The sequence below is a fragment of the Euprymna scolopes genome, chromosome 6, assembly GCF_053919585.1.
Source record: "Euprymna scolopes isolate OS-2025 chromosome 6, ASM5391958v1, whole genome shotgun sequence".
NCBI classification, from domain to species: domain Eukaryota; kingdom Metazoa; phylum Mollusca; class Cephalopoda; order Sepiida; family Sepiolidae; genus Euprymna; species Euprymna scolopes.
The window spans coordinates 101,874,414-101,890,591 of NC_136487.1; the positions used below are offsets into that span (position 1 = coordinate 101,874,414).

At 39.1% G+C, this 16,178-nt stretch overlaps 1 protein-coding gene across 3 annotated transcripts in view; it reads left to right on the top strand.

Moving 5' to 3' along the window:
• Positions 1-16,178, top strand: part of LOC145277825 (inositol monophosphatase 1-like) — a 597,035-nt gene that overhangs the window by 132,746 nt on the left and 448,111 nt on the right. For all 3 annotated transcript variants that reach the window (XM_080129728.1, XM_080129729.1, XM_080129730.1), the window contains exon 3: positions 2,570-2,703. In XM_080129728.1, the coding sequence (XP_079985854.1) occupies positions 2,570-2,703 (134 nt within the window). The remainder of the gene's footprint in view (positions 1-2,569; positions 2,704-16,178) is intronic.

Below are 16,178 nucleotides of genomic sequence, written 5' to 3' on the forward strand. Positions count from 1 at the left end.
TTCCACGTCAATCAGGCGCCAGTTTGTTGTGGACTTGTGGCATAGGAGGAAATGCGTGCTCCTCTCGCGTTCCGAGGGAAAATGAATTGTCTCGAGGAAGAAACGAACGACGTGTTAAATTGAATTAAACGAACAGGAATTTCTTTGGTGAAAGAAACAAGTAAAAGAAAAGGGTACCACACGTCGTTAGTTTTGCGTGCGTCTCTCTCTGTTAGCTGGTGAAGAGGAAAAGTTTATACCTTGGCGTGCGTCTCTCGTTAAGTGGTGAAGAGGGAAAGTTTATCTTTGTAGAGAAAGAGTCTGTGTGTGTATGAGTGCTTCGTTCAACCTCATCCATTTCATTTAAATAAAGGGGTCACCAAATTTGTAGGGGACTAGGATATATAAATACCCCAATCCCGTTACAAAAGAATAATGAAACGAATGGGAATTGAAGGAAACAAAGACTCAAGTAATGGATAAGATAAACGTCGTTTATTTGCTGTTGAAAGAAATGAACATTTTAGTTATAACATGTCTGCGCATATGTAACCAATGTCCGTTGCAGGACTGGTGTTGTAGCAAGAATAGGAAATGTGTTTTCATCTCAAGTTCGGGTCACTATTGTTTGTTCGCGTGTGGGAAGAGAAATAAATGTTGTAGGAAAATTGAGAATGGTAGTCCAGCGTGTAGACAACGAGTGGATATTAGAGTTGTCATCAGTTAGTAGTCAGCTACGCGAAGGTGTTCTTAGTTGCCAGTAGTAGATGGAGAGAGAAAGAGGGAGAATGTATACATACAGTCATTAGCTCGTGCCCCATACATAGTAGGAAGTGGGCGTGAGGTGCGCGTGCGCGCGCGCCGAAACGGCGGCGGCTTGTTCGCCCAACCTCTCTAGTTGAGAGTTGGTCCTAAAAAGAGGATTAGAAACAACTTGTCTCCATGTTTTATACTCGCTTCTGGAGTGTCTTTTGCGCATGTGTATTTCCTTAGAAAGCGGAAGTGACGTCGTCCATGTGTGTGTTCGTGTTCGCGTGTGTGAGTACATGTGTATACGTAAGCGTGTGTGTATATATACGTGAATGTGAGTGTATGTACGCGAACGTGAATATGTATACATGTGTGGACGTGGGCGCGTATGTTTGTGTGCGCGTATATATATGACAGCTTGAAATATGAATGTGTTTTTGTGTGAGACTTGAAAAAGGCTCGTACAAACTCTATTAATGTCGTTTCAAATGGAATTAGAATGGAAATTATATTTCAAATCCGGCATTAATGGGGGTGGAGATTATCGGATAGAGCATCTTCATTAAATGTTTTGATTGTATGAGTTCGCTTTCAGGATCTCATCAATCTTTTATTTCTAATTTTCTTTTATCTTTCGCACTCAAATTATTTTTATCTGACCTATCACACTTTGTATGCCGTCTTTTCCAATGTTGAACCTAAATGTTTACAGATATTAATGGCAGTGAACATCAATGCATTTTGAGTGATTTTTGAGCACTTATTAATTCATATTAAAACTGGAATATATATCTTTAAATGAGACAAGCTACCAAGTATTTCAGGACAAAATTTAAACTAAATTTAAACGTTAAAATATCATATCATCTAGATGGTGTTCAAGACAAATTTTAACACTTTCTGGGAAGGAAAGGAACCTGGCCAATAATTGATGTAGCTTTAAAATTCAAAGTGTACCAAAGGAGTTTTGCAGAATAGTTGATCATTTGAAGAAGCTGTGACTCTCAAATGGGACTTGAATCTGATACACTCAACCATCATGATCTTTTGAAAGACAGATCTGTTCTTGTTGTGCATGCAATATGATGTGTGGTTTTCTTAACTTTACTCCACACATAATAAGAGTTGGGAGGGGGCAGGTGTTTATACTTGTGAATTCGTGAAAGTTCTCAGACAATTTTTTCGAAAATTTGGGGTAGCATGGTCATCATAGTTTGAGAGAATTTGGGTATTGTGTGAACTGCATGCTGCTATTGTTGTGTGTGCTGTGCAAACCGACCATATGAGGAACCAGAGCATCCCAAACGCACTATTTGACTTTGTTGAGGATTTTATTTTATAATTCTCTTGGGCCTTAGCTGTAGTAGTTGGCCATGGCGACTCTTGCATGATAAGTAACAATGACTTTGTTCAGCGCTTTCTTCAGTCGCCATTCCATACATCTCCCTCACCAATTCCCACATTGTCTTGCCTGGATCTTTCTGCATCTATTTTGCAACTAATTTCCTTGTATAGACAAAACTAGGCACAATTGCTATGATTCTTCCTGCTAGCCAACTCATATCTAATGATTGGCAGTTAATATTTTCAAATTTTCTTAATCCTGTGCGATTCATAATGATGATGCAGCTCACTCTATTTCAATATCAAAGGTGATAATTGATCAATTACATTCGGTGTTAATAAAGAAATTTGTCATTAAATTCACGCTATTTTATTAATGAATCATTGTAAAATGAACAGCATCGGACAGGTTTTCAAAATCATTTCCTTAATTGTTTAGGTTAAGTTCCTTATCTTCCTTGACTTGCAACAGGATTTCGATCTCTTTCTTTTTCAGGTGGTACGAAGTGCTTTCTCTGAGAAAAAGAATATTAATACCAAACTGACTGGACAGGATTTGGTGACGGAGACTGACCAGGCAGTCGAAAAGATGCTCATTTCATCACTCAAGGAAAGATTCCCAACGCACAGGTAAACACATTTGCTTCCAACAAACTTACTGAAGACACTGACCACCCAGAGATGATCACATGATTACATGCTCAGTCTATACTAAAACTGTTGTCATTTTCTACATACTTTCATACCTATATACGTCTTGCTGGAACAAATATTTTTGTTGATTTTTTCCTTATTTGAACCTATGAGTTAGGAATTACAAGAAGAAGTAAAATTTAGAAAATATATACATTGTTTGAGAAGATATAAAATAAATCTTGCTTATTCGCGTCATACCAAAATGACTATATTGCAAAGAATCATCAATATACAGTTCTCACTACACATGACATAGACCATATTGTTAAGTATAATATCTATAGAATTACAACTAGTCCAAATAAATTAACTTTAAGATCATCTATAGAATAAATTACTATTGTAATAATATATTATTGTAATATGTAATATACTAGATTTAAAATTTAAGTACAGGCAGCTTTCTTCAAGAATTCTTTCTCCTTTCAGCACATATTTTAGAATGATGGAATATAAGAACAGCGGTTTACCATTACCCCCCCCTCCCAAAGAACTTCTTTTATTAAAAGTTGTAGTGGGGGTCAGAAATTTAAGTGACATTAAATTTCCTCGTCCCAAACAAATAATAAAAAAGAATGAAACAAACGACACCTCCTTCTGATTTGAATGCACCACATTTATTTTATAACAACAACAATAAGGTGATTACACAAAGGTAAATAAATGAACAGAAAGGATTGTTCTGCAGTGTCGTGCATGTTATTTAGCCCAAGGGGTGTGATTCATTTCCGCATGTGGAAAAAATGGCGGTATCTCTGATTAGCTTTTTGTTTTGAAAAGGCCGTGTGTAGGCACAAGAGTTAATAATCCTCATGATGACGCGGGTTTTGTGGAAAATATTGTGTTAATAGGCATTAGCAATGACTGCTGACAATGTAAGTAGAATTCTGTTAGTTTTTCAGTTTGCTCAACGTTTTAGCGACATGACCGTTAATTCAAAGAAAACTGTGTCAACGTTGTTCAGGTAATTGATCGGCATACTCAGTGGGTCGGTATGGGTCTGGACGCCCAGGGATGAGTGTATCAGTGTACATGATGCAGCTTACTCATGTTGGCTGGAGAAGTTCAGTGGCGTGAAGTGAGATGAGTCGTTGTGAGATCCAGACGTTCACAGTGTTTAGTGAGCATCTTTGTGAGTTAATGTGTAGTGAAGTAGAAAAAAAAAAGAAATTTTAAAAAAATATATAAGACACAACTATTCCTTCCAAAAGGTTGAGCTCTTCAACATCAAAAAAGAATTCACCGTCACTTCTTCCAACCGTCGTTTCACTCTCTGCGCTCTTCACCCTGCTTAAAAAAAAGTACCGTTTATATGCTGCCCATTTCTCCACTTATGCAAATTGACTATCAACCAGAGCCATCTAGTTTTCCATTTCTCCAAACAGCCAATTTGCAAAGGGGGACAACTCAAACCACACGCCCCCTTGATCTACACGATCATCACATGTCAACCCATCACGTAGTCGCTCGACCAACATGGCGGGCGTCTCTCTCGCTGCGATCTCCGCGGAGCCTCTTCGTGAATGTCGCTACTTGGCTCGACGTCGCTGTCTTCCTCTGATGACACCACTACCGGCCGCACATCAAGGATGTGTCGAGGGATGCCGTCGATAGATACATTGTTCGGGGACTGGACACTTGTCAAAATGCCCCTCCCCCAGCGTGTGGTACAGCGAGCATCAGGCAGTTTGATCCACACTTCCTCTCCCACTCGCACAGTCGCTCGCTTCTCACCTTCCTCCGCGGGTACCTGTGCAGTTCGGGGATGCCGCCACTCGTACTTGAAGACTGCCCTCTGACTCCACTTTTTGCCCTGACTTTGGAGCCATATTATACCAGAAGACAGCTTCTGGCGGCGAAATCTGGCCCCTTTCAGCTATAGCCTTAATGGTCCTGTGATGCCGCTCCACAATTCCATTTCCGCCTGGTCTATATGCAGCCCTGAAATAGCGCCGCACTCCCCACTTATCCAACACATTCTCCATGGCAGCTGAGCGAAAGGCAGTTCCATTGTCCATTAGCACTTCCGTCACTGGACCCCTCTCCAAGAATACCTCTTCCAAGACTTTTGCAATTTCACCTGCATTTTCCGCCTTGATCTCCCTCCAAATGGCTACTCTTCCTGGTCCACAGTCGACCATTGACAGATACGGCCTCTGTCAATAGTGTGTTACGTCTATCGCCAACCTGCTCCAGTTCTCTAACATCGTATCTACTCGGCGCAGGGTCGATTAATTGACACCGGCTGCATCTCTCAACCACTGTCCTAACGGCCTCCTTTGTGATTCTGGGGTCCACCTTCCTGGCCAAGAACAAGGTTCTATCCACTCCAAAATGGTGCATGTCATGCAAATCCTTCAGAGTGTCTTCATTCAAACAACATATTGCAACAGCCGCCTCATTCGGCGCCTTTATCCAGGTCTTCCGCACCCTCGTCATCACATCTGCTCTGTTCTTCGCTGAAGGAACGATAGTGACCCTAAGTTGAAGATCAAATTCCCTAATCAGCTCCCTTAACATCATCAATCGACGCTTTACTAGCATCTCGGCAGCGCCTTTCGTCTTCACCCTCCTTTCTCCTGTAGCTTCGGACTGGATCCAAGAGAACACAGTGGCTGAGTCGGTCCTCACCTCAACATTCTGTAGCCCCCATTTCAAGGTTAAGTTGATGCCCTTCATAACCGCATCCAGTTCCGCCACATTTATGTGAGCCATGTTGTCCTTCTTCCGCAACCAAGCAGCATCTTCTGCAGTAACACCACCTATCTCCAAGGTGACCCCCACTGCTATACAGCTTGCATCACACCACACAACACCTTCTGCACTGTTGGGTACATGCCAAACACCTCTCACTGGATTCTCCCTCTTCACCTCTTCAATAATCTCTCTCATAATGTCCACAGTCTCTTTATCAACTCCATCCTCCCACTTCGCTCCACTAGCTAGCCTTTTGATATAACTACATGCAGTCCGTAGCCATCCTGCAATAGGGTAATGGCCCACCAGTCTTCCGCATATTGAGAAGAGTTCTCACCTGCTCAATTTTTCCACCACCTCCGGGATCTCATTTCCCCTCCAGAACACTAACCGTCCTATCTGGTCTTTTCTTAGTTGGAGCTCTAACACAGCTCCTCCCTCCAACGATTCTGGGCGTTTTGCAATTAGCCCAAAGCTGTTGAGGTGTTTTGCTACGTCCTCCGCAGTTGTTACCGTCTCATCCACCAAAATATCATCAATGTAGGAACTCGTGGCTCTTCTGACTGCGTCCTCCTTGCTTAGCACCGTTTTGAGGATCGCTGCCATGATTTTTGGTGCAGAATTCAGGCCAAAACCCAACCTAGTCAGGCAGTACGTTCGGCCCTTGTATCTGACCAGCTGGTATTTCCAGAATTCCTGTGAAATGTGGATCTGTAGGTATGCAGATTTTAAATCCACAATCGTCGCAGCCTTCTGAATCTGCCTCCACTCTCGCATGGTCTCTCCACACACGTCCATCACATCGCCTCCCGTGTGACACGCAACGTGTATGTTCAGCTCCCTGAAGTCCAGTACTGGCCGAACTTTTTGTTTTGTGGGCTGAACAACCGCCATTAACGGCAGCACACCTTCCACCTTCTCCGTCCATGGTCTTAAAATCTCCTCTGAGATCCATCGGTCCACCTCCTTCTCAAATTCAACTCTTGTGCCTCCTCGCAACGTATGCTCGTAGCATTCCACTCTGTTATTCAGTATGGGAGGTTCTCCCTTCCATGCCCACTTGACTGTCCATTTCTCACCATCAAAGTGTGCAGAGGAATCTTGGTCCTCTATCGTGCAACTTTTGTCTGACCCGGCCGTTCCTGTGACACCTTTTTCGAATTGCACACCTGCAGCCCTTGATGTCCTCCAAATCTCATGGAGTTCCCATATACCGTAACGCCCCCTAGTCGAGAATTGCGTCCATCCCTAGCACCACATCGACACCCGTGACAATTTTGTTAATAACAATCGCCTGGATTGTTAGTGACATCCCACGTACCATCAACCGAACGATACTTGTGCCATTGCACTTCACCTCTCTGCCGTCAACTGCCGTAATGCTGCTGGTTCCATTGCATGTGTCAACCATGTCTTTGGTGACAATTGTTGAAGTACAGCCCGTGTCGACAAGGGCTTTTGCACTTCGTCCATTTAGGGTCACCTCTACTTGTGGTGACATGTGATGATCGTGTAGATCAAGGGGGTATGTGGTTTGAGTTGTCCCCCCTTTGCTTCCATAGTTCCTGCCAAAATAGCTTGTAGTGAAGTAGAAAAGAAAAAGAAATTTTTAAAAAATATATGACACAGCTGTTCCTTCCAAAAAGAATTCACCGTCACTTCTTCCAACCATCGTTTCACTCTCTGCGCTCTTCACCCTGCTTAAAAAAAGTACCGTTTATATGCTGCCCATTTTTCCACTTATGGATTATCGATTAAACCTAGAACCCCATCTTCCAACGTAGACCCCTACTACCAGGTCTCCTTCTCCAACATCAGGGGTTTACGTTCCAACCTTCCAGAGGTTGAAACCCAATTATAGGAGACGAAACCGGACATATTATTTCTAAGTGAAACTGGAATAGGGCCGACCACTTCCCTAGATGAGTTCATAATTAACGGATACTCTAATTTAACAGCTAAATCTGACACCCAAGATCGCCATGGGCATGGAATATGTGCCTACATTAAGAATGGCTTCCCGTGTGGCAGGGATATCTCTAGAGAAGATCCTAATTTACACTATATGTGCTTCCGGGTTGCACTTACTAACACCACTGCATTTATATTTGCCCTCTATAGGCCCCACAACAGTGGAGTTACTATCTTTAAGAGCATATCTGAGAAAATAGACCACATATTGTCTTCACATCCCTCGGCTAACATCCACATCTGTGGTGACTTCAACGTCCATAATGTGGAATGGCTGACCCATTCAAATAAGACAGATGATGAGGGGAGGTTTTGTCATGATTTTGCCATTGCTTATGACCTCACTCATATTGTTCGCAAACCCACCCGTGTGCCTGATACACCCGGTCAATATGCAAGCCTCCTAGACCTTTTTCCTCTCAACTTCTCCTGAGCTATGTTCATGTTCCGTTCATTCTCCTCTAGGATCCTCCGACCACTCCGTCGTATCAGTTAAGATAAAAACGAAATGTAAGAAGCCCCCAGACGTACCCTTCCACCGTACTGTATACCGATACTCTATGGCTGACTGGGATAGCTTCCGTACATTCATATCTGATTTACCTCTGCACTCCATGTTTAAAAAGGAAGTGTCCTCTATAATATCAGATCTGACCGAATGGTTAATTGTAGGCATAGACCAATTCATACCATCTAAAAAATTCCAACAAAAACCTACCAGCCAGCCATGGTTCTCCCCAGAATGTGCTGCTGCTATCGCGCACAGAAATCACTTTTACCATAGCTACCAACGTAATAGATGCACTGAGACTAAAGCTGCTTTCAGGACTGCCAACAACCACTGTAAAAGAGTAATAAAAAATGCAAGAGAGCTATATGCCCAGTCTGTTAAATCCAAGGTAGCTGATCAGCGGCTTGGTTCCCACCAGTTTTGGCAAATAACAAATAGGATCCTGAACAGAAGTGTGCGTTCTATCCCAACCATTATCAATGGACCAGAGGTCATCTCGTCAGCATCAGACAAGGCCAAACTATTTGCAAAGAACTTTGCAGCTAATTCTACCCTATGCGATGAAGGCCATCAACTCCCCATATTTCCTCCTATAACACAGAACAAGCTAGGTAACATACAAATATCCGTGCATGAGGTCGCCAAGCTAATCAAAAACCTTGATTCCAGTAAAGCAACTGGCCCTGATGGCATCCCAATTATAGTGTTAAAAAAGCTTCAACCAGAACTTTCTCCCATACTTATGAAACTATTTGAGTGCTGCCTTAAGGAGAAGTGCTTTCCGACTCCCTGGAAGACCTCATCAGTTTGCCCTGTATTTAAGAATTCAGGTGATAAGTCATCCTCCTCTCGGTACAGACCAATAAGTCTCCTGTGTGTTATGAGTAAGTTGCTGGAATCCATATTAAATAGAGAAGTAGTCAACCACCTCAGCAGAAATCACCTTCTTAGTGACACACAATATGGTTTCCGCTCTGCAAGATCTACCGCAGATGTGCTGACGGTAATATCTCACAGGATTAGTGAATCTCTTGACAAAGGCTTCCTTTCTAGGGCAATTGCTCTTGACATATCAAAGGCCTTCGACAAGGTATGGCATAAGGGTCTACTTCACAAGATTTCCAGCTACGGTATAACTGGAAATGTTTTCTCAATCATTAAATCATTTCTCTCCGATAGGCTCATAAGAGTAGTGGTAGATGGACAAAAATCGGAGGCCTGCAATATAAATGCTGGAGTCCCTCAGGGGTCAATCCTGGGCCCAACTCTCTTCCTGATCTACATCAATGACCTCCCTAAACACAGTTCTCGTCCTGCCTCCCCTGCTTTTAGTAAAACATCGGAAAACTAACCCAGCAAAGCGTGATAGCTTCCACATCTTCGCCGCTTCTTGAAGTAGCCGCACGGTTAGGAGCTATAAAATTGAATTTCGTTGTGGATATGGGAGCTGCAATATCTGTAATCCCAAGAAAATATATAAGCGGTATAGTTATATACCCAACATACATCTCAATTGTGTCTGCTAACGGTCAGAACATTGAATGTTCCAGTCAAGCAGTATTAAACCTGGCACTTCATAACTTGAGGCGTGATTTCACTTGGACCTTTCTCATTGCAGAAACTACCAGACCTCTCATAGGTTATGATTTTCTGAATCATTTTGGATTGATGGTTGATTGCACAAATAACAAATTGATTGATCAAACAACCAAAAGATATTCAAACGCACAGCCATCACCAATACTTATGAACATTGCTTTATGCTCGGATAATGTTGCTGACACAACTGTTCACACAATTTCGCAAAAATATCCCAACTTAATTTCTCCCCATCGCGACTCCAACGCAACAAAACCTAAAGTGTTTCATAGAATTGAAACTGGCAGTAACCCTCCATCTTTCTCTAAAACGAGGCAGTTATCAGCCCAGAAATACAACATAGCAAAAGAGGAATTCAGGAAACTCCAGAATGCCGGAATTATATCCCCCTCTAAATCAGAGTGGAGTTCGGCCTTGCACATGGTGAATAAATCTGATGGGACTTGTAGACCTGTAGGTGACTACAGGTTACTAAAAACTATAACAAAACCAGATCGATACCAAGTGCCAAACATAAATTCCTTGTCGTCAAAACTGCACGGTAAAAAGTTTTTTCAAAAATTGATTTATCTTCTGCTTACTACCAAGTACCAGTCCATCCGGATGATGTATGCAAAACAGCCATCACAACACCCTTCGGTTTATATGAGTACAATTACATGCCTTTCGGTTTGCGGAACGCATCTAGTACTTTCCAAAGGATGATGGACAATATTTTCCGCGACATCGATTGTATTTTTATATACATCGATGATATTCTTATTTTCACAAATAGTGAAGAAGAGCATTCCAAACACCTCGATATTGTTTTACAGAAACTCAGTGAGTACGACCTTAAAATTTCCCTTTCTAAATGTATTTTCAATGTTTTTCAACTTGAATTTTTGGGATTTCACATATCTGTTGATGGTCTTAAGCCAAGTGACAAGAAAATCCGCGAATTAAATGAATTTCCTCAACCGAACGATCCAAAATCACTGCGTCGATTCCTTGGCATGGCAAATTTTTACAGAAAATTAGTTCCAAATTTCAGCGAAATCAGTTTACCACTCACCGAGTGTATTCGGTTGAATCAAAAATCTAAGAAAATAGATTTTACAAAGGAGGAAGTTTAATCCTTTGAAAGGATAAAAACAAGTTTATCAGGTGTAACCGCTCTACCTTATCCCGATTCAAAAGCTACTAATTATCAGCTTGTTACGGACAGTTCCAGTTACGCTGTTGGAGCAGCACTTCATCAAATGATTGACAATCAACCAATTCCTATTGGATTCTTTTAAAAAAAGTTATCACAAACTCAACAAAAATATTCTACCTTTGACAGAGAATTGCTAGCTGCTTATTTAGCAGTCTTGTATTTTAAACATCAGGTGGAAGGCAGAAACTTGTTGTTATTAACAGATCATAAACCGCTCTGCAGTGCCTTTAAAAGCCAAACACCTTTAAAATCCGATAGACAACAGCGTCACCTTTGTTTCTTGAGTGAATATGTGACTGATATTTCACACATAAAAGGTTCACAGAACATTGTAGCTGATTGCTTATCGCAAACAGCGTATGCAATCACAATTGATATTTGTGACTTACAGGAGATGGCCAATCACCAAACCACTGCTGAAGAAACGAAAACTCTATGTGATCAACTGAAGCCGTATCAGATTAATGAACATAATACAATCCTATGTGACGTGTCATTACCTTTTTCACGACCTTTTGTCACACAAAAGCTCCGGAAATCTGTTTTTGACAGTTTACACAACTTATCACACCCTGGAACTGCTGCTTCAACTAAAATGATAACTTCCAGATATTTTTGGCCCAAAATGGCCAAGTCAATAAAGGAATGGTGCAAGGAATGTCAGCATTGCCAACAAGCAAAGATAAACAAACACACAAAAAGTGACGTGCATCCGTTTGAATTGCCATCCAGCAGATTTCAAACTGTGCACATTGACATTGTTGGCCCTCTACCACCAGTCAAGAGCAAAACAGACCCGTATTTCTCTCCCTATCGTTATTTATTAACATGCATCGATAGAAATACGAGATGGGTAGAGGCTTGTCCATTGACCAAAATAACTGCAGCGTCAGTATCAACTGCTTTTGTTGATCTGTGGATATCGCGATTTGGTGTGCCCCTCCATGTCGTTACAGACAGAGGTAGCCAATTCGAGTCTGAGCTGTTCTCAGAACTGTCTAAAATTATAGGGTTCCACAGGCTGAGAACGACTTCGTACCATCCCCAAGCAAACGGAATGATCGAACGAGCACACAGAACATTAAAGACAGCAATTATTGCCAGAAGAGAATCTTGGTTGTCTGCTCTTCCTATAGTTCTTCTAGGTATCAGGATTACACCGAACGATTCCAATTATTCACCATTTACTGCAGTTACGGGTGCTAATGCGCAGATACCTAGATTGTTAATCGATGCGTACGAGGATGCAAACATTGATATAACAGATGCTCACATAAAAGCCCTAGCTGAGGAGATGCGGAAATTTGACACAGACGGATTATCCAGTGGACACCTCCATTCTTTACCTACTGTGTACATTCCTAAGGATCTTCAAATTTGTGACAGCGTCTGGTTGAGAACAGACAGGATTCGAAAATCTATGGAAGCTCCATATACAGGTCCATTCCAAGTAGTACATCGTCATGGCAAATATTTTACTATTAAAATGTCTGATGATGTACACAGTAACGTTTCTATAGATAGATTGAAGCCTGCATATTCTTCAACAACGTCGAAAGATTTTGTTCCACCCCTTCCAGTATCTGACACTTTTGTATCTTCCTCTGATACAGAGGTTGATAAGAAACAAACTAAATCAAAGTCCGGTGGAAGAAGGACAAAACATATTTTTATTATTAAAAAGAAAAATGAAATAAAACTTTTCTAATCCTTCAGCACATGCTTCATCTTTTCGCTAATAAGTAAATTTTGTTTTACGTTTATATATATATATATATATATATATATATATATATATAAATTTTCCCAACCTACATTTACATGTAAATGTCCTACCAAACTTTTCTTCACAAAGAAAACCAAAGCTATTTTATCGTGAACGATGAACCTTTAAACTCCGTTTACTGGGCGGAAAGTTATATGGTGAGCTACGATGTTCACTGTGCCCCGAGACGTTTTCTACGCATGCAGCTAGAGGCGCCTTTTTACTGAATTGCTTTGGAGGTTCAATGTTTTGATTTTCTGACCAATCAGAGAGTTTTCCGGGCTGTCGGAAATTCGGTGTCTGTGGGAGCCGATGAGAATCTTTAAAAGAGCTCTGTATTTTCCAAAAAAAGACGAGTTAACAAAATTTCAGAGATAGTGTTGGAAGGTATATATCACTACTGTCTGCAACTCAAATCTAACACGACAACAGCTAATCAGACAATTTAGGCGAACACACAGACACAGTAACTAACTTTTGCATTCCCCCTTTTATTATCGTATGCTCACTTGAAATTAAGTTTATGAAAATATTTTAAAACTTCTCACATTTTTCAATGAACCTTCCAAAGTGATTAATTAACTCTAGTCAAAAACTTTCAGTGAAAATTATTTTATATAGTTGAGTGAGGAAGTTTTCTTTACGATTTACAGACCCGTGAACTAATCACGGTTCTTGAATTATCAACTAAAACTTCCTCGAAATCTCAAACTAATTTCCCCCTTTTGTTCACTCATAAATGAACTATTATTTTCAATGAAAATATTTCCTAAAATGTAATAAATCTTTTTCCTTTTATAAATTGAGAGTTAACCTTGTTTGTTATGTTGATATATTTTATACGAAAGAACCTCGTAAATTCGACTCTCTGTCTCGTTCTCTTTACTTCTTTTCCCACAATAATAACATTAATTAATAATAATTAAACGATAAAAAAATAAGGAATAGGCCAAAGACGGACTTCTGCAGTCCCGAATTAAATGGGAAACTAGCGTAATGTGAAACTGTGGGTTGTCGAAGGAAGTGTATGTTTCATTTCACAGTCGGCCGTCACCAATTTTGTAGGTGTACAGAAGGACATGCGTGTCTCATTTCACGGTCGGGCGTCACCAATTTTGTAGTGGGGGTAAAAAATTTAAGTGACATTAAATTTCCTCGTCCCAAACAAAAAATAATAATAAAGAATGAAACAAACGACACCTCCTTCTGATTTGAATGCACCGCATTCATTTTTTAACAACAACAATAAGGTGATTACACAAAGGTAAATAAATGATCAGAAAGGATTGTTTTCTTTGTGAACGATGACGGGGGTAATTAAATGTTTTTATGTAAAGAAAAAATCTGTTCTTTTTAAGGAAAAATTAATCAATATAAAAGTCCTTCGCTTACTTAGCAGAGAGATAGAAAAGGGTAAAAAGTCCATTAGGGTAGCAAGTCCGTCTCCATGTAGAGGAATTAATTGTCGGGCGTCGTACACATGTTTAACGTCCAACGCGGACGTTGATGTCTACGCCATGCTGCTCAAAAGGTCAACTGACTCGTTTGGACGCAAAATGCTCTTTTTATACATCCAGGGCATTAGCTTCTGCTGATATTTTGGCGTTTGGAAATTCGTTAAAAGGATTATATTCTTAATTTTCTCATTGGTTGGTTGTGTCACGTGATCGCACTTTCATAGGAGTATCAGAATTTTGGGGGAAATTTTGACACCCCTAACACGAAACTGCGAATAAAATATTTAAAAAAAAACTCGTAATTTCTCTTTTAAAAGTGGGTTGTTTATTTTCTTTATGGAATATACTTCCAAAATAAACTATTAAAGTTGTTTTAAAAGTAATAGAAATATTTTTTTTTATTTAAAAAAAAAACCCCAGTGTTTACAAAGTGCCAGCCAGCGTCCATGCAGCCATTTTTTTTTTACGTAATGAAATCAATTGAATTTTACAAGTTACATATTTTTCAATTTTTAAAATTTAAAAATCTACCAAAATTTTTCTATTGATTCTATTTTAAAAATATTTTCAGGGTCAATGTGAAATTTTATGCTCTTTTCCAATAAACCGAATATTTTAGACAAACTTTTATTTTTAAAATTCATCATCCCCCCCAATTTTGAAATGTTTATTAAAAAGTAAATAATTAATTTATTCACCAAAGTTTTATACATCAAAAATTGAAGATAAACGATCAATAAATAATATATTCAAATTTAAAACAAAAAAAATAGTGTTTTTTAGAAATTTACCTGTAAAGTCCAAAGTTTAAAACCTTTTTTCAAACCCATATATTTTTTTAAAAAACAGAAAGTTTTGTTTTATTACGAAAATTATTTCTATTTCATTAAATGTTTTGTTTTTTTTAGATATTAAGAAAAAAAAATCACTCCATAAAGTGGTAATTAAATATATTAAATCAAAAACTCGTGTATTTTTTGAGAAAAGAAAAAAAATTTCTTGAACTGTTTTTTTCTTTTTTTTTTTTAGGCAAAAAATTATAAGCAAATGTGACTAGTTTTCAGGTATGGAGGCACAAATTTCTTTACGCGCAAAGGTAGACGACTAACGCGAACATATGGTTTTTACTTCCTTCTGTACACCCGTAATTCAAAACACTAAAAAAAAAAAAAAAAAAAACTATTTCCGGTTTTAAATAAAAACGCAAAATGTTTGCATGATGGCGGGTTTTTCAAATAGGCGTTTAAAAAATTCTTTTATTTAAAAAATAAATGGAATGTAAAATATAAATATGGATAAATTCTTAACAATGAAGAATGCAACTACACATTGATTAGTAATTTTTAAAGGTAAGTGTTTTTTTTGGGGGGGGGGATTTATATCGATTTTTTATACTCGACCTAAGCTAAATTTCGTTTATTTTCTTCAAATCTTTAAAACCGATTCAAAAAAACAAATATTGCATAGTTTGCTATTAAACGTGATATTTTTTTAAAATTTGGTCGTTGCTCCTTTAATTGAAAAAAAAATAGGGTGTGCATTTTTCGAGTAGTTATAAGCTTGGAAAGACAGGGGTCGAATTATTCAATATTTTTTCACGCATTCGTAAGGTCAGTTTCTGAAACACCTAGTGCTTTTTACTACGCCTGCCAAACATATGTTATTTTTACTTTTGTTGTTTGAGAAAAGTGTGTGGGCGTATTTGAAATTGTGTCGTTGCTGAGAGAATATGTTCTTTGTGCAAAATGCGCGGGGAAAATTGCAATTGCAATTTGCAATTTGCGCGCGAGTGTGTGTGTGTGTGTGTGTGTGTGTGTGTGTGTGTGTATGTGTGTGACTGCGCAATGTGCATATAACAATAATAATACATCCCCACGTCACCATAAATATTTATTTACATTGCCTTCATCTTTACTTTTCGAAATTCGTTTAGAATAAAAGATCATAAGAATATAATCAGAATTGAATTTACGAACACATAACGAAATAAAACGCAACTATGAAAGATTGGCTATTAGTTTCGTTTTAATTCCTAAAATCTATTTTCCATTTTATTTTTTTTTTTTAACAATTTATTTCATAGATTCTGTTTGGCAATATACTATCTATATATATATAAAAAAAAAATACATAGTTATCGAATGAATGCTATTTTTGTCAGCGAATATCAAATACACGTCCCCAGTTTTAAAACTCGTCAGATCTCGCATT